Consider the following 26,051-nt stretch of genomic DNA (forward strand, 5'->3'; position numbering starts at 1 on the left):
TTTGATCTATACGCCACCTCTCAACCAACTGACAATATAAAAACCAGGACTGGAGAATATTATCTTGTTTCAAGTCATCCAATAATTTAAATTGCCAGTCCTGTCCCCTTGAAATAAGTAAATCCTTATAAACAATCCCCTCCAATTTAACTCCCCTTGTAATTCCTTGTATTGCATGTTCCGGAATAGCCCAAATTGGTATTTTAAAACTTAATTTATGATAATACTTCTTCCTAACTCTCAAAAGTGCAATTCTTAAAATATGAGACTTTAAAACTTGATCAACCTTCTTATCAAAAAATAGATAGGCATGCCATCCATAAAATAAATCCCAACCTTCAAGAATCAATATATCTCTATTAGTTAAATTAATCCAATCACTAATCCAAGTTAAAACCACCGCATCATAGTATAATTTTAAATTGGGGGCTTTAAGTCCCCCTCTTTCACGTGCATCTTGCATAATTTTAAATTTAACCCTTGGCTTTTTATCCTGCCAGATAAATCTATTGATACCTCTTTGCCATTCATCCAAGTTTGAATCCTTTTTTATAATAGGTATCATTTGAAACAAAAAAAGAAATTTAGGAAGAATGTTCATTTTAACTGCTGAAATTCTCCCTAACTGTAATTTTTTCCATTCCTCTAAGTCCTTTAGAGTTTTTGTCCATAACTTATCATAATTATTTTTATACAGTTTAACATTAGAGGCTGTAATATAAACACCCAAATATTTCACCTTTTTCACTATTTCAAAACCAGTTAAATTAGTTAAAGTCTCTTTATCTTTCGTAGACATGTTTTTAGATAATATTTTAGTCTTGTTATTGTTTACTTTAAATCCAGAAACTTTCCCATACTGAGTCAAAATCTGTGTCAAGTTTCTTACTGAGTCAATCGGTTGAGATAAGGTAAAAACCAAATCATCAGCAAAAGCTCTCAACTTATAATCATTCTTGTCCAAAGTTATTCCTTTTATAACCGATGATTCACGAATCTTAATTAATAAAATCTCCAAAGTCAAAACAAATAATAGAGGTGATAATGGACATCCTTGCCTCGTACCTTTCTCAATTTTAAATAAATCTGTCAATCCTCCATTTACTACTACTTGTGCTGATTGTAGTTGATAAATAGCCTTAAGAGCTGATAGGAATCTATCCCCGAAATTCATTCTCTCCACCACTCGCAATAAAAATTGCCAATCCAATTTGTCAAAAGCCTTTTCAGCATCCAGAAAGATGAAAGCCGCTGGAATTTGATTGTTTTTGTCCAGATATTCAAGCAAGTTCACAATTTGTCTAACATTGTTCTTCATATATCTACCAGTTATAAATCCAGACTGATCCACATGAATAATCCGTTTCAATACTTGTATTAATCTATTAGCTAAATTTTTTGCAAAAATCTTGTAATCCGTATTCAGTAAAGATATTGGCCTATAATTTTTAGGCTGAGTAAAGTCTTGATCCTCCTTCGGTATAAGTGATATAAAAGCACATCTCCACGATGGTGGTACTTCTGCTCCGGACAAAATACTATTAAAAAGAGATCTCAAAGGTTCTAACATTTCTTCCGATAACATTTTATAATATATTGCAGTTAACCCATCTGTACCAGGTGCTTTACCAACCTTTAATTGTTTAATTGCCTCTATAATCTCATCCAACACAATCGGACAGTTCATCATTCCTTGTTGTTCATCTGAAAGTCTAAGAAAATTTGCTTGCTGCAGGTATCTATCTATTTCAAAAGATTGTATATTCTCAGAGGCATATAATTTTGAAAAATATTCCACAAAAGCCTTTTTTATCAAAGCTTGTTAAAAAACTTCTTTACCTTTATAATTTATTTTCTCTATAACTCTTTGTTTTTGTTTCTTTAGTAATTGATAAGCCAACCACCTTCCAGGTTTATTTGTGTTGCAAAATGTATTATGTTTCATATATCTCAAATTAATTGCAATCTGATCAGCCATTAACATATTAAATTGTTCCTTCAGCATTGCAATAGATACCTTTAAATTATTATCCATTGGACTTAAAGAAAAAGCTTTTTCTTTTATTTTTATCTCCTGCTCCAAATCTCTACGTTTTTGTAACTGCTTTTGCCTATGGACAGTATTCATTGAAATTAGAGCACCTCTCATAAATGCCTTGCTAGTATCCCACACCATTGACATAGAGGTGCCCTTATTCATATTCAGCATAAAAAAGTCTTTTAGATGATCTTTAAGCGTCTGCACGTTAGACTCATATTTTAGTAAATTCTCATTTAATCTCCAAGTCCCTCTATTTCCTCCTTCAATTGAAAGTTCCATCCACACAGGGCTATGATCTGATAAAATCCTAGGAAAAATCTTCACTTTCTTAACCCTGGGGAGTAAGTCATTAGTTATCAAAATAAAATCAATTCTAGAATGAGAATGATGTCTATCTGCAAAATAAGTGAAATCACTTTCTCCTATATTCCGATCTCGCCAAACATCTCTTAACTCCAAATCCTCTTGCAATGCAAAAAAACTTCTAGGCAATTTAACTTGAGTCGACACTTTAGAAAAAGTCTTTTTATCTTTCATGGGATCTATAACACCATTCCAGTCTCCCATCATAATAACAGATTTATAATCCAATTGAGTTATCTTCTGATGTAAGAGTTTATAAAATTGTTTCTGCTGCTGATATTGATTAGGTGCATATAAACCAACAATAAGGCATTTTTCCCATTCAATAAAAGTTCAATAAACACAAATCTTCCTTCTGTCTATTAATTTTGGCAGTAATTCTTTCTTAACATAAAGAACTACACCCGCTTTTTCCCTTGGTGCTGGAGCAATAAAATGAAGTCCCAATCTAGAATTAATCAAATACTTTTGATCTTTTAACATAATATGCATTTCTTGCAAACATATAATATCATTTTTATGTTGTTTCAAATAGTAAAATATTTTCTTCCTTTTTTGTGGTGAATTCAAGCCATTAACATTCAATGTCATCAACTTAGCCATCTTTTGGCTTATGAAGCTTCTGGAGCATTCCTTGAATATCTAACATAACAGATCTCTTTGGCCTTGCCCCTCCCACCGGCTCTGAGGTAGGCGAATATGTTTGGGGTGTAGATTCTTTTTGTTGTTCTTTTTCCTTGCGTTTATAAGCTGCACGTGTCATTCTTTGCTCCTTTGGATCTTCTTCTACATCAATCAGTTGTTGACTCTGAAAATCTCCTGCAGATGGCGATATAGCTCCAGGCAATTCAACAAATAATTGTTCTTCCATTCCTTTGGCTCGCGATGCAGATGGTGAATCAGCTTTCAGGACCGTTAAGTAGAATTCTTTAGCCTTTTGAACCGTATTTAGCCTGTGGCGAGTCCCTGCATGATTCACAATCATTCCAACAGGTATATCCCATCTAAAAGGCAACTGCTGCTTTTTTAACTCCTGAGCCAAAAAAGCAAATTCCTTTCTTTTTCTTAAAATTTTTGGAGGTATTTCTTTTAGAAGTATAACGTCTTGGGCAGCAATCTGAAATCTCTGCTGGTAAAAAGCTTGTATAATCTCATTACGATGTGTTTTTCTAGAAAAATAAACAACAACATCTCTGGGTAATTTCCTCTGACGTGCAACCCATGAATTTACTCTATAAGCTTTCTCAATTTCTCCAAAAATAATTTCAGGATCGCACTCAAAAACCAGAGCCAAAGCCGCTGCTATTTCCTCCTTCAGTTTCTCCTGTAAATCTTCTTTTAAGCCTCTAATCCGCACAGCATACTCCATTTCTCTGTATTGTGACATTACAATATCATTATGAGCAATTTCCACACCTTCTTCTACTTTTTCCAATCTCTCCTCCATTCCTTCCATTTTCTCCACTACTTCATCCACCCGTCCCTCTATACAATCTACATGAGCTGCAAAGCCTTGAAAAATTTGTGACATGTTCTCACACAATTCATCATTTTTCTTACTAAGAAGCTGTTCTGTTTCCAATCTCATTTGTTGTACTGTCTGCTTAGAAGCTTGTGCCAAAGCTTCCTGTAATTCTTTAAGAGTAATAGAGGGGGGAGCGAAGGTGGTGGAGATTTAGGTTTCTGTTGTGAGATTTGCACAACTGGGGAAGAAATAGCTGTTTTGGATACTGCAGAAGTTCCAATACGTTTAGAAGCCATTGTAGAAGCTCTTTAAATATAATCATGTATAATTCAGAGCAAAAAACAGCAGATGTTTAACCAAACTTTCCTTGAATTTAAAAGAGTCTTTACAGTGTATCAATCCACAACCGGAAGAAGAATGAAAGTTTTCCTTTGAAACAAAGAAACGGCTCACCCGCAGCCATTTTCTTCTCAAGTTAATTATAACAACTGAAGAGGGTGCCTTTAAATCTTCTGAGTTAAAGTCTTATTTCAATCAAAGTCCAATTCTCCTGGCCAGTTCTGTCTGTTGATAAGTTTACTCACAATTTGAAATCTCAATAAATATCAGAGGTGGAGACGACATCTGGCTTCGCTAAAAAGCGAAGACATCCCGAGCTGCAGAGAAGCTCTGAGCTCCGGAGGAGTTCTCACCTTCATCCCCCCTGGAAGACTCCTGGGGGGACTAGGGAACTCTACTCCTACTCAAAGAAAACTCGCCCTCTCTCCTTCTCCCAGAGAGAAAGCTCAAGCCGCCAAACAGCTGATATGTGCTGTTTCGGCGGCTTTAATGCAGTCCCGGACGGGAGGCTAGCAAAAAGCCTCCATCGTCCGTCGTCCGTCGCCACCGGAAGTCCCCAATATTATATATAGATCTTGACTATATACAGTATATTGGATGTCTCAACTACTAAACTTAAAACATTGTGCCTTTCATTACAATAGAGAGTTTTGAAATTATAACTTTGTTTTAGGAAAACCCTATTTATTTTTCAACTTTTTATGGATTTTTCTATTTTTCTATTGAATGCAAATTTATAAATTTCCTTTTGAATTCAAATTTATAAATATGTTTTGCCATGATGCTGATCACTCCTAGTTGAGGAGAATGGCAACATTTGGAAAATTAATAATATTTTAAAAAGTATAATAATTTATAAGATGCAATGTTCCCAAAATAAATAGATTTAATGTGTTCCATGCTTAAATTTAACTTTAATTTATAGATAGAGTTTCATGTTTTGTACTAATAGATTTTGTTTGCAATTTAGAACTAATCTAATTAAAATCCCAAAGTGTTTATGTGTTTATGACTAATTAGAATATTTATTTTTTCTGTTTTCTATAATTTGGGGCCAATGCTAATGAACAGAACATTGGTCTTTTAAAAAATTATTTAAAATCCAACCACTTAACCATATTTTAATATGTACTCAGTAATCCAAAGCAAATCCTTGTTTGGCTCAGGCAGTGTCATCAAAACAGTGTCATCATCAAACATACTTGCAATTATTTTTTAAAAAAATTATGGAGTAAATATTTCTCCAATATTTGAATTATTCTGTAGTTTTCATAGAAGGGCTTCAGTGACATTATATAGATTAAGTAAGAGGGTGGGCAACCTTGTTTTGTTGCTCTTTATATATATTAGAGGCTATGAATGAGATTTACATATGCTTTTGTTTAAAGTATTGCTTCTGGATCACATACAGGATTTTTTTCCTAATTTATATTTTTACAATATCTTGAGGAGAAATAATATCTGGTACCTTGTCATTATTTTATTTATTTATTTGTATTCTGCCTTTATTATTTTTAGAAATAATTCAAGTGTTGAACATATCCAACATTATGGGGGAATAAAACTATTTTTTCTTATTTGTTCCAATGAATCTAGGTTGCCATTGATTAATTCATATTGTTCCAAAATAATGTAGCTACCAATCAGTTTAATCTATTAGTCAATATTAATGTAAATACTTTAATATCAATTCAATGGTAAAACCAGTCATTTAAAACCCTTCTTGGAGGTTAGTTTCTGTTCTGTATAGAAGATTTTGTTTCTATGTATAACCATAGTTTTAATATTAGTTAATATAAATAGAGATAAATTATGTCAGATAATGGAATAAAAATATGTATTACCTTCTTAGAATCATCCTATTTCATAGTTGTAGAGTTTTGTTTTATATATTGATAAATTATACTTTGATTTATACTTAAGTATTTCAATTGGATTTTTTAAATTCATAAATTCTTTGTCTAGTTTGTTGTTTAGTAAAAAGAAAGAATGGTGTCAGACCTGCCCCAAAACAATCATTTATGAAAACAGACTCCTGACTCCAACTAATTGAAGTGAAAAGAACTTTTACTAAAGTTATTGGTTGCAAGAAGGTGAGGTGGAATCTGAAGTTCCCGCTCACCAATACAAAGAGCCAAATCCAATGTTCCCCATCCCTCCTCCCAATGTCTGGTCTGTTGCCAGCCAATCTGGGATTGCCACAATGATGTGGGAAACTCTGGGTTGTTTAGGCTGCTGGAATTTCACATCCATGGCAAGTGATCTTGAAGATGCCTGGTGTAACCAGTACAAACAACTCTGATTTTTTTCACATGTCATCTCCCCCTCCCCATTTCCCACCATTAGATACACAGCTGTGGATTGCCCCAAATGCCTCCCTCTTCCCTTCCCCTTTGATGGCAGGACGCCAGCAAGGCGCCAGGCTGACAATGGAGATCCTGACAAAAGGTCTGATTCTTCAATAGAAGGAAGATATTCTTGTGCCTTTTTTGCCCTCTTCTATAGTTTCGTATCTTTTAGTATGTAAAAACGTATTCCAAATAATGCTTCTTACAACAGTCTTATTCAATTTAACATAACTTAATTAATGTTTCAATGTGGTAAGACTTCCCCCTTAAATATAAAAGATAAAATGGATAAATATGGAAAAGTAAAATTATCATGGTTCAGAAGAATTGCAGCAATAAAAATGAAAGTTTTAGCAAAAATTAATGTTTTGTTTTGGATGATCCCAATTAAGTTTTCGGATCAAGAATTAAATGAAATACAGAGATTGCTGGAGGTGTACTGTAATGGAGGTAAGATAGCAAGAATAAGTAAAGCATTATGGTATGAACCATTAAAAAAGGGTGGGCTAGGTCTTCCAAATGTTAGAAATTATTGGGTAGCTAATCAATTAAGGGTGGTCCCAGATATTATAGCAGTACATAGAGATTTATTATGGAGCGATATAGAATCGAAGGAATTAAGGGAAATAGGCGATCCTATAGAAACATATTGGTTTAAAAAGGATATTAAAAAATTGTTAAGAGAATTCAAAATATCTTTTTAAAAAATTTGATGGAATTATGGAATAAATGGAGATATCGGTTAATGCCAGGAATTTCTCCTTTAACACCAGTGGTAGAAATGGAGAAATTCCCTAAGATTGAATTGAAAGATTGGATTAGTAAATAAAAAAAAAATCAGATATATAAATGGGAAGACTGGAAGAAGAAGATAAAGAATATAATACAATTAAAGAATGTTTTATCAGATATTAAATTAAATTGGTTGAATTTAATACAATTAGAGAAATTGAGAAAAATGGAAGAAAAATTCGAGGTAAAAGATAGACAGTTAACAAAATTTGAAATGATTATAAAGGAAAGTGAGGAAAATAAAGAATATATAGGTAAAGGAAGAATGGGAAAAGATTTAAAATTAATCTGGGAAACAGATTTAAAAGAAATAAACGATAAAGATTGGAAAAATATTTGGAACAGAAGAGTATATAAGAATATGTCAGTTAGAGTTAAGGAAAATGGTGATATGAAGATGGTACCTAACACCAAGTAAATTAAATCAAATAGATGTTAAATATACAAATATTTGCTGGAGGTGCGAGAAAGAGATTGGAACATATAAACATATGTGGTGGGATTGTGACAGTGCACAAAAGATATGGGACGTGGTGTTTAGGGAAATTAGAGAACTTTTTAAGCTAAATTTAGATATGTTACCGAGGATTGCCTTACTGTTACTGGTGGAAAAACAAGATATAAATGAAGCAAAAAAGGAATTGATTGTAAATTTGATAATGGCAATTCTGTGTAAGCCTCAAAAGGCAGTACGAGGAACTCCAAGAAATCCCAATCAGTATGGTCAGAGACATATTTATTTATTTTTATTTATTTGAGTTGTATGCCACCCATCTCACCTAGGTTAATCTCAAAGGCAACTGGCTCACTGCATGCAAAAGTTCTTTAACTAAGGACTTTTAACAAAAATGTAAACATTATATATTACTTCTTTTTGGAGGATAGGAAGCAGGATACTCAAATGATCAAATGTCAGCACTAGTTGGAGAATTGTAATACAGTGGTGTACAGTAAATTAAATTAAAAGCATATCCATGTTGTATAGCAGGACTACAGAGTATTTACTTTTTTTTTTTTTTTTTTAAAGATGACTCTTCACACAGGCTTCTTGCCCTAAAGAACTACCTAAGTCCATACCCTTGAAATCCTGCAACAAATCACCCAATAATGTCACTGATTTCCAGATACTTCTAATTAACAAAAAGAACAAAAGCCTCCAATGTTCTTAAAGCATGTATAAGCCATTAAAAAGAAACCTTTTCCAAGGAGGCAAATAAGGAAGTAATTGTCCAACCTTGCTTCTCTAACCATGTCATAAGATCATTGCCTCATAATAACTTACGGGATGAATCTGCCTCCTTTGGCAGAGTTTTCAGCACTAATCTTTCCTAGTTAGCAAAAGTTGAGACCTTCTATAGCAAAGCTTGTTCTTTGTGTTAAAATGAAAATTGACTTTATTTGTTAATTGTTTCCTGCCTTTATTACTTTATAACTCTTGTTAAGGAGATGTTCGTCTTGTATGATTAATAGTGTTAATTTTTTTCAAATATATCAAACTTGAATATAATTTGTTCTTTTTTTACAGCTTTGGTCTTTCATATTAATTTCTTTGCCTGTATTTTCATTCATTCTAATGGCCATCATTCGAATCCAATTTCCTCCAGAAGCCCAATCAAACTGTAAGTAATTGTTGATAGGCATTATAAAGATGAATCTATTCCTTTTATTCCTTAATTATTTTAACAAATATTTGTTCTAGTTTTCTAAATGCCGAAGTGTGAGCCCATGGAAAGGGAGCCCTCAGATGAGGTACATTTTTCTTAATTACTATCCATCTTTAAATTTTCAAAGTAATGATGGCATGAAATGAGATGTAATGTGGAATTCCATTATGGCAGGTATTAGCATGATAGTCTTTCCTAACATATGGATCCTGCTAGATCCTTCAGGGAATTTCCTCCTTCACCAATCCTTTATCTGGTTTCAAGGTTTCAGAGTAGAACATTCCACCAAGAATATGGAGTGACGCTGCGGCTACCTGGTTTGAGTGAGTGGGAAGATGCCCCCCTTTCCCCATAGTTCTCAGGAATCTCACAGGTCAGAACAGGAACATAGAACAACAGTGCTAGAAGGTACCTTGGGGGTCTTCTAGAATGATCAACCCTTTGTTCAAGGCAGGAGCCTTACACCATCCCACTCAAATGGTTGCCCTGTTTTTGAAAATCTCCAGTGATGGAGCACCCACAACTCTGGAAGCAAATTGTTCCATTGATTAATTGCTGTCACTATCAGAAAATTTCTCCTTATTTCTAGGTTGGATTTCTTTTTAACAATCTTCTACACATTACCCATTCTCTGATGTTTTGGAGAATACGTCAACTTCCTCTTTATTTCTGTGACAGGCCCTCAAGTACTAGAAGACAGCTATCATGTCCCTTCTAATCCTACTCTTTCATAGACTAGACATACCTAACTCCCTCAACTGTTCATCATACAATTTGGCCTCCAACTGCTTTATCATTTTTTAAAAATATTACTTATTATTTTATCATAAAAGATAAAATACAAAACAGTAAAATAAACAAGCAAAATAAAATAAAACAAAAGTATATATTCAACCCTAACAACAACAAAAAAGAAAAAAAAACTGTACAAAAAAGAGGAAAAAGTGATCAATTAAATTTAACATTTAACATGTAGGATCAACCCAGTTGGGTGCTGAAAGAAAAGAAAAAGCAGTAAATTCTCCTTCCCTTTTACATACATACATGCATACACACAGTACATACATACAAGAAAAAGCAGTCAAGAGGTTGAGCTAAACATTACACTAATCTTAAAATTCCTCTGTTAACCATCTGTTATTTTTACTTTTAACTTTTACTTTGTCATATCACAGATAGGCATGCCACACAAATCTCAAATCATTATACACTGCCTTTATAGATCTTAAGGCAGCTTTTGAAACGGTTACAAGGACTAAGCTATGGGAGAAGCTGGAAGTTGCCTCAATTGATCATAGACTTACATACCAAAACATCCCTCAAGGTGAGATGTAATATGCAAGGGTCTCTCTCGAGGTCAGTTGAAACTCAAAAGGGGGTTAAACAGGGGTGTATTGTGGCCCTCTTGCTCTTCAATTTTTACATGGATGATATGGTAAAATAGTTAAATAAACCAAATTACCACCCCCAAAAATAGGTGACTGAAGCATTGCTTTGCTGCTCTATGCAGATGACGCTGTGATCCTCTCCAGGACACCAGTTGGCCTTAAAAAAAGCCTTACGAGCCCTTGTCCAGTATTGCAAATATAATAAACTGGACATAAATTATGAGAAAACAAAGATTATGGCTTTTGCAAAAAGGCCAAAATGGTACTCATGGTATTTAAATAGCCACAAAATAGAGCATGTAACCACCTTTAAGTACCTAGGGGTGGTCATCCATGCCACTGGCTCACAAAAAACCCATGGAGAATACGTGGCTGTCTCTGGCCAACGATCAGCGAATGCCATTCTTAAATTTTTCCACACAAAGGGACACTATGTTCCAGCTGCAATTAAGCTCTTTCTGGCCAGGTCGCTAGCATAGCTTCTCTATGGGACTTTGCTCAGACCCTCAGCTTCATGTTTTACACCATTTGAAAGAGTTCAATCCAAATTTATCAGAACACTTCTCCAGATGCCACACTGTGTCCCAAATGCACTTCTGCGCCTGGAGACAGGATTGATAAAAGTTGAAGCAAGAATCTGTATAGCTTCCTTAAACATCTGGCTTTGGTACATATCTCAGGTTACAGCATCAGAAATTCCTTCTCTATTTCCCTTAACATTTGCTATATCACATTTAGGCTAGTAGATTTCTAATTATAACAAACTTGGTTAAAACATTTATCAATATATTTTTTGCTTATACATATCCATGTCCTGTTTTGAGTTTTACCTAATTTTTAATTTTTAATTACAATATTCCAATTTAACCTTTAATATCCATAGTGTTTGAGTTTCGGGTAATCCAAATTTCCTTTATTTCACTACATAAAAGTTATCATATCTAGAATATACATATTATTTACTTAAATATATTCTTACCTTATTTCATAAACATTTTATATTTCTCATCCTAATACATCATCACTTACTAATAGAGTGTCCTTTATTGTCTCAAGTCCATCATCTATATTATCTGGGCTAAACAATAGTTCGAAGCTAATTCCTAATCGTTAGTTTTCATTTCCCTTATAAGTCTAAATCCTGAATATTAAGCCAGTTAATCCCTTATTTTTTATCATTTAACAACAATATTTGAATCCAATAATCATATTTCCCTTCATCTAAAAATCTCCCTTTAGCCCATTAATTGAGACTTTAGGATCCTCTATCATGAATCAAAAGATCCCATTTTTTAAAAATCTAACTCTGGCTTTCTTTTTGTGCCAACCAGGCTTCCATACCAATGCCTTTAAATCATCAGATAAATCTCCCCTCATTCTTGTAGATATTACTTAAACCAATCATCTAGTTATCAGTTTTCCAGAAAGGCTGGCCCATTCATAGTCATTGGATTGTTGTCCTAGTGGCTCCTTCAATTCGGTTTGGTCTTCTTGTTTATCAGGTTTCTTCTGGTTTAGGTAGAGAGTCACGTCCAGTTTTATGGTTGTTATTTGATTATCTAGGTTTTCAGTATGCTGTATTTGTTGGTCTTTAACAGCCTCCCTGTTGGTGTTGCTTTGTTCCACTTCTGTTGCTTTTTGATATATTGTAGGTTCTTTAGTTGCGGTCAGGGTTTGTCTGTCAAAATTTTCAGTAGATTGTATTTGTTGATCTTTAAAGTCCTCTGTCTTGGTATTAATTTCTTCCGCTTCTATTGGTTTTTGGATTATAGGTTCTTTCATTGAAATCAGAGTGTCATTTTGTAGGTTTAAGCTGGCGCCTGTGTCTTTCAGTCTGGATTTAATTATCTCAGTAGCTTCAAGAATTTTTTCAAGTATAAGTTTATAGTTAATTTGTTGCTGGTCTTCCTCCATTTCTAACACAGTTATAGATAGTCCTTTAGTGAAGGCTATTTCTTAGATGAAAGTCAGTAAATGTTCACCTCCACAATTCCTAAAAACCAATTTCATTGTCCAGCTGTTCTCCCAGCTTTTTATCTCTTTTAGATAATACCAAGGACAAATCTGGGCTGTAAGCAGGTCTCTTTAGCAAAAATATTTACTTGCTATACCAGGCTTTGCCACAAGATGTCCCTGACAGCATTTAATTTTTTTTTCAAAACCAGGGCTAGGTTTTTATCCAGATAAAGTTCTTTTTCATAGATAAGGTGACAGGTCCACATGGGAGTAGGAATTTTTGGGTCCCCAGATATCAAGGTAATATAAATCCAGTTACTTAATTGTATTTTTCAGGGCTTTATTTTCCTTACGTAGTCAGGTGCCGTCATCTTAGAGGGTAGGAAGAAAACATTCCCTTCCCTATCTCCTCGCAGGGGGAAGAAGTTTCAGAAGGCTTTTATTTATTTATTTATTTATTTTATTTGATTTATATCCCGCCCTTCTCCCAACGGGACTCAGGGCGGCTCACAACATATTAAAAAACATAAATACATTTGCTACCCCACCGAAGTAAAACCAATTAAAACCGAATATTTAAAGTTGTGCTATTTAAAAATTACTGCTAAAATAAACCCAATTTAAAATCCTCCCTAGGNGCACCCGGAAGGCCACTGGCAACCAGTGCAGCTCGCGCAGCAGCGGTGTTACATGGGAGCGACGAGTCCCTCCCAACACCGCCCGCGCGGCCGCATTCTGGACCAGTTGAAGCCTCCGGGTGCTCCTCAAAGGGAGCCCCATGTAGAGAGCGTTACAATAGTCCAGGCGGGAGGTGACGAGAGCATGAGTGACTGTGCGTAAGGCGTCCCGGTCCAGAAAAGGTCGCAACTGGTGAATCAGGCAAACCTGATAAAACGCCCCCCTGGTCACGGCCGACAAATGGTCATCCAATGTCAGCCGTGGATCCAGGAGGACTCCCAAGTTGCGCGCCCTCTCTGAGGGGGCCAAAATTTCGCCCCCTATAGTCAGCGATGGAGTCAGCTGACTATGCCGAGGCGCCGGCAACCACAGCCATTCGGTCTTAGAAGGGTTGAGCCTGAGTCTGTTCCTCCCCATCCAGACCCGTACGGCCTCCAGGCAGGAAAGTACTTGGGATACAAGAAGGTAAAGTCTCACCAAGTTCCTCCACTGTGCTTTTGAAGTGCTTGGTTGTAAATTTGGCCTTGGCAGGTAGCAGCTTAATGATGGGCCATGTGAATGGCCAATCTTTTCCCAGTTGGTCCAAAGAGCTGCCCCGGATCAAACGGAAGGGCTACTGCCCTTCCGCGATCAAACAGGAGGTTCTCTTCACGCTCATCGCCCCTCCAAGGTGACTTTCTCCCCAGTGGGAGAAAACCGGACGGAGGAGGGAGCGATGGCCCGCGCGTCCGCCAGCGTCACGATCCAGAACCGGAAGCCCGCTCCATTAATTCTTCAAGGTAAATTCTCCTCTTCATGGATCAAGGCAGTCGAGTCCAACCTTGCCAAGCTAGGCTTCTCGTCAGCCTCAATTCTCAAATTGGACTATGACCAAGCAAAACAATCCTTGTGTCAAAGGGTAGAGGACATCGAGAGGCAAGTAGACTTAGGTATAGTTCTGCTGTTTCTGGCTCCATACTCTATTAGATATGTGGTTACACCTGCCAGTTATCTTAGTCAATTGGAGGCAGTAAACCACCGGAAAGCATTTTTGCTCGCACGGTGCAATGCATTTCCATTGGTCGTCCTGTATGGCAAGCATAAAAAGACACCATTGTCTGCTCCTGTGGCTCAGAGAGGTGGAGACCATTGGACACATACTCTTTCGATGTTCCTTCTATAGAGCTATTTGGAAAAACCATATCCTCCCCATAACTGATCCTCCTGGTCATTTGGAAAGAATTTATCTCCAGTGGCTGCTTAAGGATGAGCAGACAGTGATCATGGCGCAGTTGGCTAGATTCTGCGCAGCAGCATTGGGGATTCGCCAGAAACATAACTAAACAATTTAGATCTTTTAAATAATCTTTTATAATTATTTTTATTGTGTGTTTTTATCCAGTATTAGATTATACTCAATGTATTTTTATTGTCAGGTCAGTATGATTCAATTTTTTCTGAAGGTACCTAGGTTTTGTTATACTATCTGTAAAACTAGGCAGACCTTGGTTACTCATTGATTACATCTTTAATTGTAATATATTGCTATGTCTTCTTGTGTTTGGTTCTGTTTAGTTTTGTTTTATTTGAATGTTTAATTTATGTGTTGGCCTTTGGCTGTAATAATAATAAATTGATTGATAGATCAATACCCTGATTTTCCATCTCTTGTTTAGATTTTAAATTCCCTTCAGAGTTTAGAATATCTTTATATGTCCATATTTTCTCAAGACTGACTAAATGTACAATGTACATTTGGATGTACAAATGCTTCCATTGTTGAGAGCCATCCTGGAATTTTCAAGTATATTTTACATTTTATTTTTTCCCATGTTGGTAATAATGCATTTCTAATATAGTGGTTTTGAAAATATCTATGAATTTTATTTTTCCCATACCATAAGAAGGCGTGCCAAACAAGTTGTAAGTCATGTCCCCCCAAATACAACAACTTTTTATTTCTAAGAGTTATCCATTCTTTCACCCATGTTAGTATTGATTTTTGATAATATAAAACCCACTCTGGCAAGCCAAAACCTCCATTTTCCTTAGCTTCTTGTAACATTTTCAGTTTAATTCTAGCTTTCTTTCCTTGCCAAATAAATTTTAAAATTAGAGAATTTAAGTCTTCAAATATTTTTTTCCTCCAGTTTTATAAGTATCATTTGAAATAGAAACAATATTATTGGTAATATGTTCATTTTCACTGTAGCAATTCTTCCTAACATTTTCAGTTGCGAGTTTTTCCATTTTTCCAAGTCACGTTTTATTTGATTCAGTACTTTTATATAGTTATCTTCCTTTATCATTGAACATCTTGCTGTCAGGTATATTCCCAAACATTTAACCTTTCTGACTATTTGTAATTCTATTTTTTCTGACACTTGTTTTTTTGTTTATCTGTAAGATTTTTAACTATCACTTTAGTTTTTTCTGTTTATCTTCAGTCCTGCTATCTCTCCAGACTGTTCTATCTTTTCCAATAATTTAAGAATCATCTCTAAAGGTCCCTCTAGAATGAATGCCAAGTCATCTGCAAATACTTGCAATTTATAAGTTTCACCTTTTATTTCTAGTCCTTTAATTTCTGGGTCTTGTCTAATATTTGTATTTAGAACTTCCAAAGTTAAAATAAATAATAATGGAGATAGTGGACATCCTTGTCTTGTGCCTTTTCTTATGTTGAAATTCTCTGTATAATCTCCATTTACAATCACTTTTGCTGTTTGTTTGTGATATATTGTTGTAATCATATTTATAAAATTTTGTCCAAAGTCCATTATTTTTAGTTGTTGAATCATAAATTGCCAGGAAACATTATCAAATACTTTTTGAGCATCTAGAAATACTAATGCCAATTCTTTCCCTGGATACATTTCATAATATTCCAATATGTCCATTATAACTCTTAAATTATTTTTTATTTATCTCTTTGGTAGAAATCCATTTTGATTTGGATGTATAAATTCAGTTAGAAATCTTTTCAGTCTCTCTGCTATTATTGAAGTAAAGATTTTATAGTCCACATTTAGTAATGATATCGATCTGTAATTTTTTATCAGTGTCAGGTCTGAGTCCTCTTTTGGTATCAAAGTAATATTTGCTTCTGTCCATGTGTTTGGGAGTTTAGCCTCCAATAAAAGTTCATTACAGACATCTTTCAACGGTACACTTAATGTATCTTGTAGACATTTGTACAACTCTGCCGGGAGCCCATCTGGTCCCAGTGTTTTTTCATTTTTTGTCTTCTTATAGCCTCTGTCAGTTCCATCATTGCTATTTTCTCATTTAACATAGTTTTAAAGTTTTCTGAATTTTTTGGTAAATTATTTTTTCCCATATATTGAAACATTTTCTCCCATGAAATTTCTTCTATATCATACTGTTTCTCATAATATTCTTTTTTATTGCTTCATTTTTAAATTATAAACAGCCTTTTTCATCTACTAAGTTATTTATCAATTTTTTCTTCTATTTTTTAAGTTTGTAAGCTAGCCATCTTCCTGGTTTATTTGCATTTTCAAAAAAGTTTTGTTTTGCTGTTTTAATTTGCTGTGCCATTTTTTCTGATTCTATTAAATTTAATTTATGTTTTATTATTTCCATTTGTCTTTTCAGTATTTTCTTTTGTGGATTTATTTGTAGTTCTAATTCTGGTTTTTTAAATTCTTCCCTTAACAGTATATATTGTTGTCTTTTTTCTTTGTTTTTCCCCGACATATATGTTATAGCTATACCTCTGAAGTATGCTTTGGCTGTATCCCATACATTTTGTAATGTATCTTCTTTTTTATTTTCTTTTTTAAAAAGCTCCATTTCTTTTGTTGCTAATTCTATAAATTCTTTTTTTTTTAATATGGATTGATTCAAGGTCCATCTTAATTTTTTTTGTATTCCTTTCCATGTCGTTTTTAAAGGATTATGGTCTGCCCAAGTGCCTAATTCTATCTCAATCTCCTGCATATTGGTTCTTAATTCAGGCGTCATCCAAATCATGTCAATTCTGGACCAAGATTTATGGCTATTCGAGTAAAATGTATATTGTAGTTTTTCTGGACTGGTTTCTCTCCAAGTATCTTGTACACCAAATTCCTCTATCATGTTGGAAAAAGTCTTAGGTAATCTTTTTCTTCCTTGTTTTCCTGTTTCCTGTTTTCCTGTTCTAATGTCCCGTCTACTATTGCATTAAAATCCCCTACTAGGCAAATGTTTTGATATTCCATTTCTGCTATTTTTCTATGAAGATTTTGATAGAATTCTTCTTGTTTATTGTTTGGTGCACATCTTACTACCAAAAGTATCTGGTTTTGATGTAAAAATATTTCTACCATCACAATTCTTCCTTCTTCATCTGAATAAATCATTTTAGAATCTATTGTCTCTTTAACGTATTCAGCTACTCCTCTTTTTTGTTGTTGTGCTGATGCATAATAAAGTTTCCCAATTTTTGAGTATTCCAAAACTTTATAATATTGTTTTTTATATGTATTCTGTCTGTTTTTGGCCTTTCCTATCCTCTTGCTAATGTTGTACTCTTTGATCCAGGAATGCTCTGTTCCTTTCGTCGAAATCTTCTGCCATCCAAATTAAATCCAATTGATATATTGTATTATTCCAGTTGATTAAGATCCCTTCTGGTATTAACCATCTGAAGTTTACACCTTTTGCAATTAGCTTTGTAGTCAAAAAGTGATATTGTTTTTGGGTGGGTGGGTTTTTATACCTTCTTGAGCTTTGTTTTTGAGGTCCCTGTCCCTGTCTGCGTACTTTGACCTGAGCTTGAGTGTGCCCTTTTGGTATTCTAATGGTGGTGGGTTAATCCTATTGTGTTCTAAAGGTCATGTCCTGCCCTTGGAGTTTTTGTTTTTCTAATCCCCTCAGCTCCAGCCTTCCTGCCCCCAACCTTCCTGAATGGATTACCAAATCTACATTTCTAAAGAGCTGGCCTGCTCAGTTTCTGCTTGGAGGAAAGGGAGACTGGGGGCTTTTTCTGCCTAAGATTTTTCTCCATTATTCCTTTGGGGAAATATAATATTCTGCCTTTTTTAATATCCCCCCAAATATTTCCTTCTTTAGGAGGGTAGGTAGGTGCTAACTTTCTACAACTGCTATAGCCTTATTTGTCATCTGGATAGGGAATTGTAAATAATAATAATCTAAAATAATAAAAACATTAAAGATGTTTACTATAGATTTGTATCTAGTACTCTGGGCTACAGGAGGAAGAGTGGCATACAGACAAAGAAATGTAAGTTATATTTTTCATTCCCAAGTGTGGCTCAAGAGATTGTTATTCCTATATCCTAATCACATGGTGCTCCTAGGCAGACCTTGGTATACCCTGAAAAATGAAACATGGTGGGGATTTTATTTGAAATGGAGCATTACTCTACTTCATTTTTTCCAATAATTGTATTAAGAACTATATTAAACAGATAAAATGAACAAAAATACTGTATACTATATAGACAAAGAAAAGGCGTGGGGAAAAAGAAAAAAATATCTCCTCAAAAATCCTTCCCTCTTAATCCCCAATAAGCATATTTAGCATTAACCATTTATTGCTGTCTCTTAAATTACAACCAGATACATCTTCATCCATAAATCACCCCATTTTCTATAAACATATATCTAAATCTTCAACTCTCCTTATTGATGAACAGATTCAGTAAAAATTAACAAAAATATATAATGTATATAATGCCTCTTCCATTTAGACTAAATTCCCCTTGTCCCGCTTTTAACAAATGTTTAAAAAATAATAATTAAAAACTATTAAACATTACCAGAAATAACTCCTTATTTAAATACCCAGAAATGGTAAATATTATTTGTAATATTTAAAGATAACTCATTATATATAACCACAGTCAAATGAACTGATTTTGTAGTTTTCCCTTTTTTTCTCCCAGTCATCCTTAATTCCCAAAGATAAAGTCAAACTCTATTTCTTTTTTCTAGTTTCTTTGCTTCTTTCTTTGACTTTATCACCTTTATCCAAGTTCACTTATAATTTCCATGATGTAACTACAGAAAATCTCTTATATTTCAATTTAAAAGAATAGTTCACATTGCTGTTTGGGTATATTATTTGTATGTCCTTTTTGATTTTTAAATGATTATTCAACTCCACTTGTAAACCCTCTATTTCCATCTCTTTATTGTAAGTTGTAATATTTACATCCAACTTAAAGTCCATTTCGGTTGTCTTAGGAGCAATGTTGTCTTCAATAGCAACTTTTAACTCCAGTAAAGAGTTAAAAAACCTAATCATTCACACACCTGAAGATCAAAAGTTTACTTTAAAGTAGCCATCATGTGTTTTAGTAATCAACCTTCAAAAGTCTTGTTTTGCATTGAAATGTAAATCAAACAGATTTTTCCATGACAAGATCTTTCTAATTAGTTCAAAGATTTTCTTTAAATCAGCTTCACAAAACCTTAACATTTAAACTCTTTAAAAACAACTCTAAAGTTACTCCTTTGCTGCATATTGCAAAAATTTACCAACAAAAATAAAAAGTAAAGCCCTCACAAAGCAGAAAAGATGTACTTTCTTTTTAAATGGATTGAAGGGACACTCACCCAGCAATTTGTAAATTTGCAGTTCTTAAAAATTTTCAAACTTAAATAGACAGTACAAAAAACAAGCTCTAAAGTATTTTTAAAAATGGGGTTTGGTCAAAGCTTGAGTTCATGAAAAGGCTGCCTTTATGGCTCAGAGCACACTGGAACCCATAATCCCCAGCTCATAATCCCCAGCTCATCACAGACAGCTGAAAAAAATGACAGTTTCTGCCATTTAATCACAAACATGAACTGCTAAGGAGTACATATGGGCAATCTCCATACCTTTTTTTTAGTCCCGAATTTTGGCAGTCTGGATCTCACATGGAGCTCTCTTTTCAGCTGTAATGCTCTTGCAGTCTGCACAGGGTGAAGAAATATGTGGGTATTACCTTGCCTTGCCTCAACGGAAATCATAAGCATTACTCCATTTCAGAGAGACATTTCTTTGCATTCTAGGGCAGTCTCTTTCCAAATAGTTTGTTGGTCAACCATTTGCCTAAAATGGTATAAATTCTCCTGCTTGAGCAGAGGATTAGATTAGAAGACCTCCAAGGTCCCTTCCAACTCAGTTATTCTGTTATTCTGCAATAATCTCTTTTAGCAGCTTGAAAGTAGCCTCAGTCCTTTTCCAATTAAGAGATGCTCTACCAGATTGTTTTTATATTGGTAGCTATTATGAAACATAAATTCCTCTGCTGGAGCCCAATGAAGTTGGAATCTGGTTCCAGTCTTTGACTTTCATTCAACACTCTTAAGATTGACCTTTATGCAAAATTCTGCACAGAACCAGTAGAGCTGTATTTCCCTGATAATGCCCAGTTTCTGTTAGGCAGTTTCTGTTTACCCACTAATACAAATCACAGAAATTAAAATGAATACTTAGGAAGCTATGGACAGGATCTTTGCAATCACAATGGAGAGTTGTGCTTCTAACCAAAATCTAAGCTTGGTGTCAAGTTCGAAGTTTGTTTTTGCTGGTCTGACAATTATTGCTTCCCAGCTTGCCAACGAACTTGGTGCGGAGGGAAAAGGATCAGAATGCAGACTTCAAAATATCAAGAAAGCAGACTGTGAGAACCAAGCACAATTCATCAGATGTCTGACCAGACCCAGAGACACTTTCTCATAACAATATTTTTCCTCCTAATTGAGCAACGTGACCCAAAGAAGGAGGAGGGGGAATTCTATACTTTTACTATATGGGATCAGGTGGAGTTTTGCCAGAGCTGGTTTTGCCGAAATGATGTACTCAATAAAGTTTTACATGAAAAGTTCGGAAAGCCTTAAAGGTGTTTACTTGGTTGGATTCGTGAGTCGGAACCTTGACACTTCAAAGATCAGAGCTTTGTGTAGACACAACTATTAGCATGAACTCACAAGTGACCACTTAAAAGCTCATTAATTACAGCTGCAATTGTTGCCATTTATTGCTGCTGTTCTAGTCCACAAAGTCAAGCCAGACTCCTGATGACTAGAGAGATAGGTTCCTGCAGTTTTCTTGACAATGGTTTTTGGAAGTGGCTTGCTAAGTACCTTCTTCCTATGCTTAAGAGAGAGTTACTTGCCCCAAGTAACCCAGCTGGCTTCATAACTATTATTTAGATGCATTTCTTGATCTAGGCTTAAAGGCTTAAAGACTGCCTCCATGAGAACAAGCACTGCTTCAGGTCCAGGTCCTCTTTTGCTGAGCTTATCCTTATAAAGCTTTGGGGTGGCAAAGGAAGAAAATATAAACAAACTTCAATGCCCATATTCCACTTTCTATTCTGAAATGTTGGCTATCCACCATCACTTGCTATTTGTTTTTTGAAGAAAAAAATATTTAGTGGCACAGAGCCACTATATACATGGATGAGAAATAAGAGAATAACAGAATAACAGAGTTGAAAAGGACTTTGAAGGTCTTCTAGTCCAACCCCCTACTCAAGCAGGAGACCTTATACCATTCCAGACAAGTAGATATCCAGTTTCTTTTTAAAAACCTCCAATGATGGAGCACCCCTAACTTCTGAAGCAAACCATTCCAATGGTTAATTGTTCTCACTGTAAAGAAATTTCTCCTTATTTCTAGGTTGCTCCTTTCCTTGATTAGTTTCCATCCATTGTTTCTTATCTTGCCTTCTGGTGCTTTGAAAAATAGGTTGACCCCCTCTTCTTTGTGGCCCTTCAAATACTGGAACACTGCTATCATGTCACCCCTTGTTGTTCTTTTCACTAGATTAGACATACCCAGTTCCAGCAACTGTTCTTCATATGTTTTAGCCTCCAGCCCTCTAATCATCTTTGTTGCTCTTTTCTGCACTCTTTCCAGAGTCTCAGCATCTTTTTATAATATGCTGACCATAACTGGTATAATATTCTAAGTGTGATCTTACTAAGTGTAAAACCTTCCTTTTCTTTACATTAAATTTCATTTTGTTATATAGGCCCCAGTGTTTAAGTCTGCTAAGATCCATCTTGATCTTAAGCCTATCTTCTGGGAAATTGGATATTCCTGCCAGTTTAATGTCATCTGCAAATTTGATAAATTCCCCTTCTATCCCCTCATCTAAATTGTTTATGAAGATGTTGAAGAGTACTGGGTCTAAACTCGACAAAGAATAGAATAGAATAGAATAGAATAGAATAGAATAGAATAGAATAGAAAGGTAGATGTAAAGTAAATGTAAAAGTAAAGTAAAAGTAAAGCAGAATTTAGTAGAAAAAAGTAGAATTTAACAAAGTTGAAGAGTACTGGGCCTACATTAGACAAACTAGACCACAACCTGCTTCTTGGTAAGGTAAAAAAATGTGGGATAGATAGCACTACCACCAGATGGATTTGTAAATGGCTGAAAAATTGCTCTCAACATGTAGTCTTTAATTGAACTACATCTACATGGAGGGAAGTAAGCAGTGGGGTACCACAAGGTTCCGTCTTAGGCCCAGTACTTTTCAATATCATCAGAAATTACTCAGATGAGGGAATAGAAGGGGAACTCATCAAATTTGCTGATGACTAAGCTGACAGTAATAGCCAACACCCCAGAAGACAACCGCAGGATCCCAAAAGATCTTGACAGACTTGAACAATGAGCCCAATCCAACAAATGAAATTTAATGTTGAGAAAAGCAAGATTTTATACCTGGGCAGGAAAAACCAAAGGTACAAGTACAGATTAGGTGAAACCTGGCTCAAACTGTGAGAGGGTCCTTGGAGTCCTAGTCGACGATCAATTAAATTTGAGCCAACAGTGTGTGACATCAGCCAAAAAAACTAATATAATCCTTGGTTGTATAAACAGAAGCATAGAATCAAAATCACGTGAAGTATTAGTACCACTTTATAAATCCTGGAATATTGCATCCAGTTTTGGTCATCACATTACAAAAAAGATGTCGAGACTTTGGAAAAAGTGAGCAATTAGATGATTAGAAGCCTGGAGACTAAAACATATAAAGAATGGACTTCTGGTTTGCTGCGCAGTCGCCATGGATGGCTGGGAGACTTGCTCTTTCTCCCCCGTTCAGTTTCAGATCTCTGGGGGGCCCTGAAAAGGGCCAAAAGTTGCCCCGAAGAGGTGACCAGCAAGGAGGGGCTCTTGCTGGATCGTGGGAGAGCAGCAACTCTCCCGTTGAAGCTGGCGATCCCTCTAAATCGGCGGACGAAAGGACCGACCATAGAAATATGGCTCATTCCTAGGCTGCAGACAGCCGAAGTCACACTACCATCTGGCAACTTCAAGGCAATGTGGAAAGGACTGAGTGAGATCTACCTCTCTTAAATCCTAATTGCTTTTTTGTACCTATTCAAGCTGCTAAAGTACTTTCCCCCCTGTGGAGAGGGAAGGGGGATTTTAGCCATCCCTCTAGAAACAGCAGCGATTGAATATACAGGGAAGTTTTGAAAACGTTGAAAAAATAATTGGATTCCAATTGGAACTTTATTTCCTAAAGCTTGTGGATTTAAAGATTTTTGATTATTTACTTTCTATTTTTATTTGAAAGTCTGGTTTTTTCCTCTTAAAATAGAAGAAAAACCCAAAAGGATTAAAATAACTTTGAGATTTAAAGGAATTCCTTAAACAGTGGGGTGACATCTTGTAGCTAATCCTGAAATTGCAATTTATTATTCTTAAAGAAAAAATACTTGGCTGACAGTTCAGAAAACAAGGGATGAATTTTTAGGCAGAGAGCAGAAAGCTAAAAGCAAATCCCTTGTTGAGGAGAAAGCAGCCCTTCCCTTTGTTAAATAGCTCTATCCTAACATTAACTTTTAACTTCAATATAAACTGCTTGTTTTCCCTTTAAAATCAAAGGGCATACTACCACATACTTTTATCTATACCTAAATAACAAGGCAAAAAACAAGCACAAACAGGCAGAAAAAAGGATAGAAATAGGCATAATTATCTAGAACAGGGAAGCTAGAAACAAGGCTAACAGCAAAGCACATCCACCAACCAAAAAGAGGGATTTTCAAACAACAAACTCATGGAACAGATGACTGATGCTATTGTGGTATGCAATACATGTTCCATGTATGTGCTTATGCCCAAAGAACACCCAAACTATACATGCATTAGATGTAAACTATGTAAACTACTGGAGGAAAAATTAAGGGACTTAGAGGCAACTCTAGCCAAACCCCAATGTACAAAAGAAAGCTCTAGCCAAACTGAACCAAATAATGAACAAATAACACCCAGAGGATTTGACCCTACTGATAAACCCTTGGAGTAAGACAAATGGAGGTATGTCACATATAGAGGGAAACACAATACTAAAAAAAGAAGCAGCATACAACTAACAAATCCTTTCTGCCCAATCCAACCCAACCAGAAGCAGCCCCATTAAAACTGAGCAATTGATTTTTCCCCTTAGATGGAAACACGCAGACCCACAACCTCCCCCTCAAAGAAAACATGTAGACACCTAGCAAAGAAACAACTTTGAATATTCCTAAAAAAGTCACATCAACAAACATACCAGAGATAAACAGAAAAGCACCCCAGACTGCAGCCCCCCCCCCAAAAGAAGGCGAGTGTTGGTGATAAGAGATTCTATCCTCAAAGGAACAGAATCATCCATCTGCAGACCGGACATACAATCGAGGGAAGTATGTTGTCTCCCTGGAGCAAAAATCAAAGACATGGCTGAGAACCTACCAAAATAGTTAGGCCCACAGATTACTACCCTCTCCTACTCCTTCACATTGGGACGAATGACGCAACAAAGAACCTGAGCACAATACTGAGAGACTATAAGCAACTAGGCAATAAAGTTAAAGAGCTAGGAGCACAAGTAGTGTTCTCATCAGTACTACCAACGAAAGGCCAACGCCCATTGAGGGAAAAAAGAATTCTAGAAATAAACCGTTGACTAAAGGGTTGGTGTCACCAAGAAAACTTTGGTTTCCTGGATCATGGACTGCATTTCCTACATGAAGCACTCTTAGCAAGGGATGGGCGGCACCTCACAAAAACAGGGAAAAATGTACTTAGAAAAAGACTGGCCTAACTCATCAGGAGGGCTTTAAACTAAAATTGAAGGGAAAGGGTGAGCAATCTTTAGAACCTCTAGAACACAAAACCAATAATAAATCCCAAGAAAACAAATCAAACAATGAGGTAGGCAGTGATGAGAAAAAGAAAAACTCAAACAACAATCAGGAGATGTAGGAAACATACCCACGGACAGGCATAAAAGCCTTAAATGCTTATATACAAATGCTCAAAGCTTGGGGAACAAATAGGGCGAACTAGAAGCAATAGTACACGAGGGTGGGTATGACAAAGTTGGCATAATAGAAACCTGGTGGGATGAAACCCAGGACTGGAATGAACTGATGGATAGATACAAATTGTTCAAAAGAAACAGGTCTACAAAAAGAGGAGTGGGAGTTGCACTATGTAAAAGAACACTACATATCTACAGAAATGTACATGATCAAAGATAAAATCTCTCCAGAATATATATGGGTCAATATAAAAGAGAAAAAAAGTGACATTGCCATAGGTGTATATTACAGGCCATCCAACCAATCAGAAGAAATAGATGAACTCTTTGCCAACCAGTTAACAAATGTTAACTGATTATCAGCAGACAGCCAGAACATTCAAAGATGAAGCCAAGAAAGCAAAGGCTCAGAACAGACAAAGACTTGCAACAGAAATCAAGGATAATAAAAACAGTTTCTTCCAACATATTAACAACAAGAAAAAAAGTTAAGGAAACTGTAGGTCCACTAAAGATAGAGGATGGCAAGGAAATAACAGGCAACAGGGAGAAAGCAGAGCTGCTTAACTCATTCTTCGCATCAGTTTTCACACAAAAAGAAACTACAGCCCAACATACCCCAAAAAAAAACCCACTGCAAAAGACAAACTAGAAACAAAAATTAAAATAAGCAGGAAAATGGTAAGAGAACACCTATCCGACCTTGACGAATATAAATCACCGGGACCCGACAGACTACATCTTAGAGTT

General features: G+C 35.5%; 1 protein-coding gene across 1 annotated transcript in view; it reads left to right on the forward strand.

Annotated features, from left to right (window-relative positions):
- Positions 1-26,051, forward strand: part of ABCA12 (ATP binding cassette subfamily A member 12) — a 226,544-nt gene that overhangs the window by 10,606 nt on the left and 189,887 nt on the right. Inside the window, 1 exon segment of the mRNA XM_029284752.1 lies at positions 8,874-8,967. Coding sequence (XP_029140585.1) covers positions 8,874-8,967 — 94 coding nt within the window.

This window comes from Protobothrops mucrosquamatus, unplaced genomic scaffold (assembly GCF_001527695.2).
Source record: "Protobothrops mucrosquamatus isolate PMUCROS unplaced genomic scaffold, P.Mucros_1.0 scaffold899, whole genome shotgun sequence".
Classification (NCBI taxonomy): Eukaryota; Metazoa; Chordata; class Lepidosauria; order Squamata; family Viperidae; genus Protobothrops; species Protobothrops mucrosquamatus.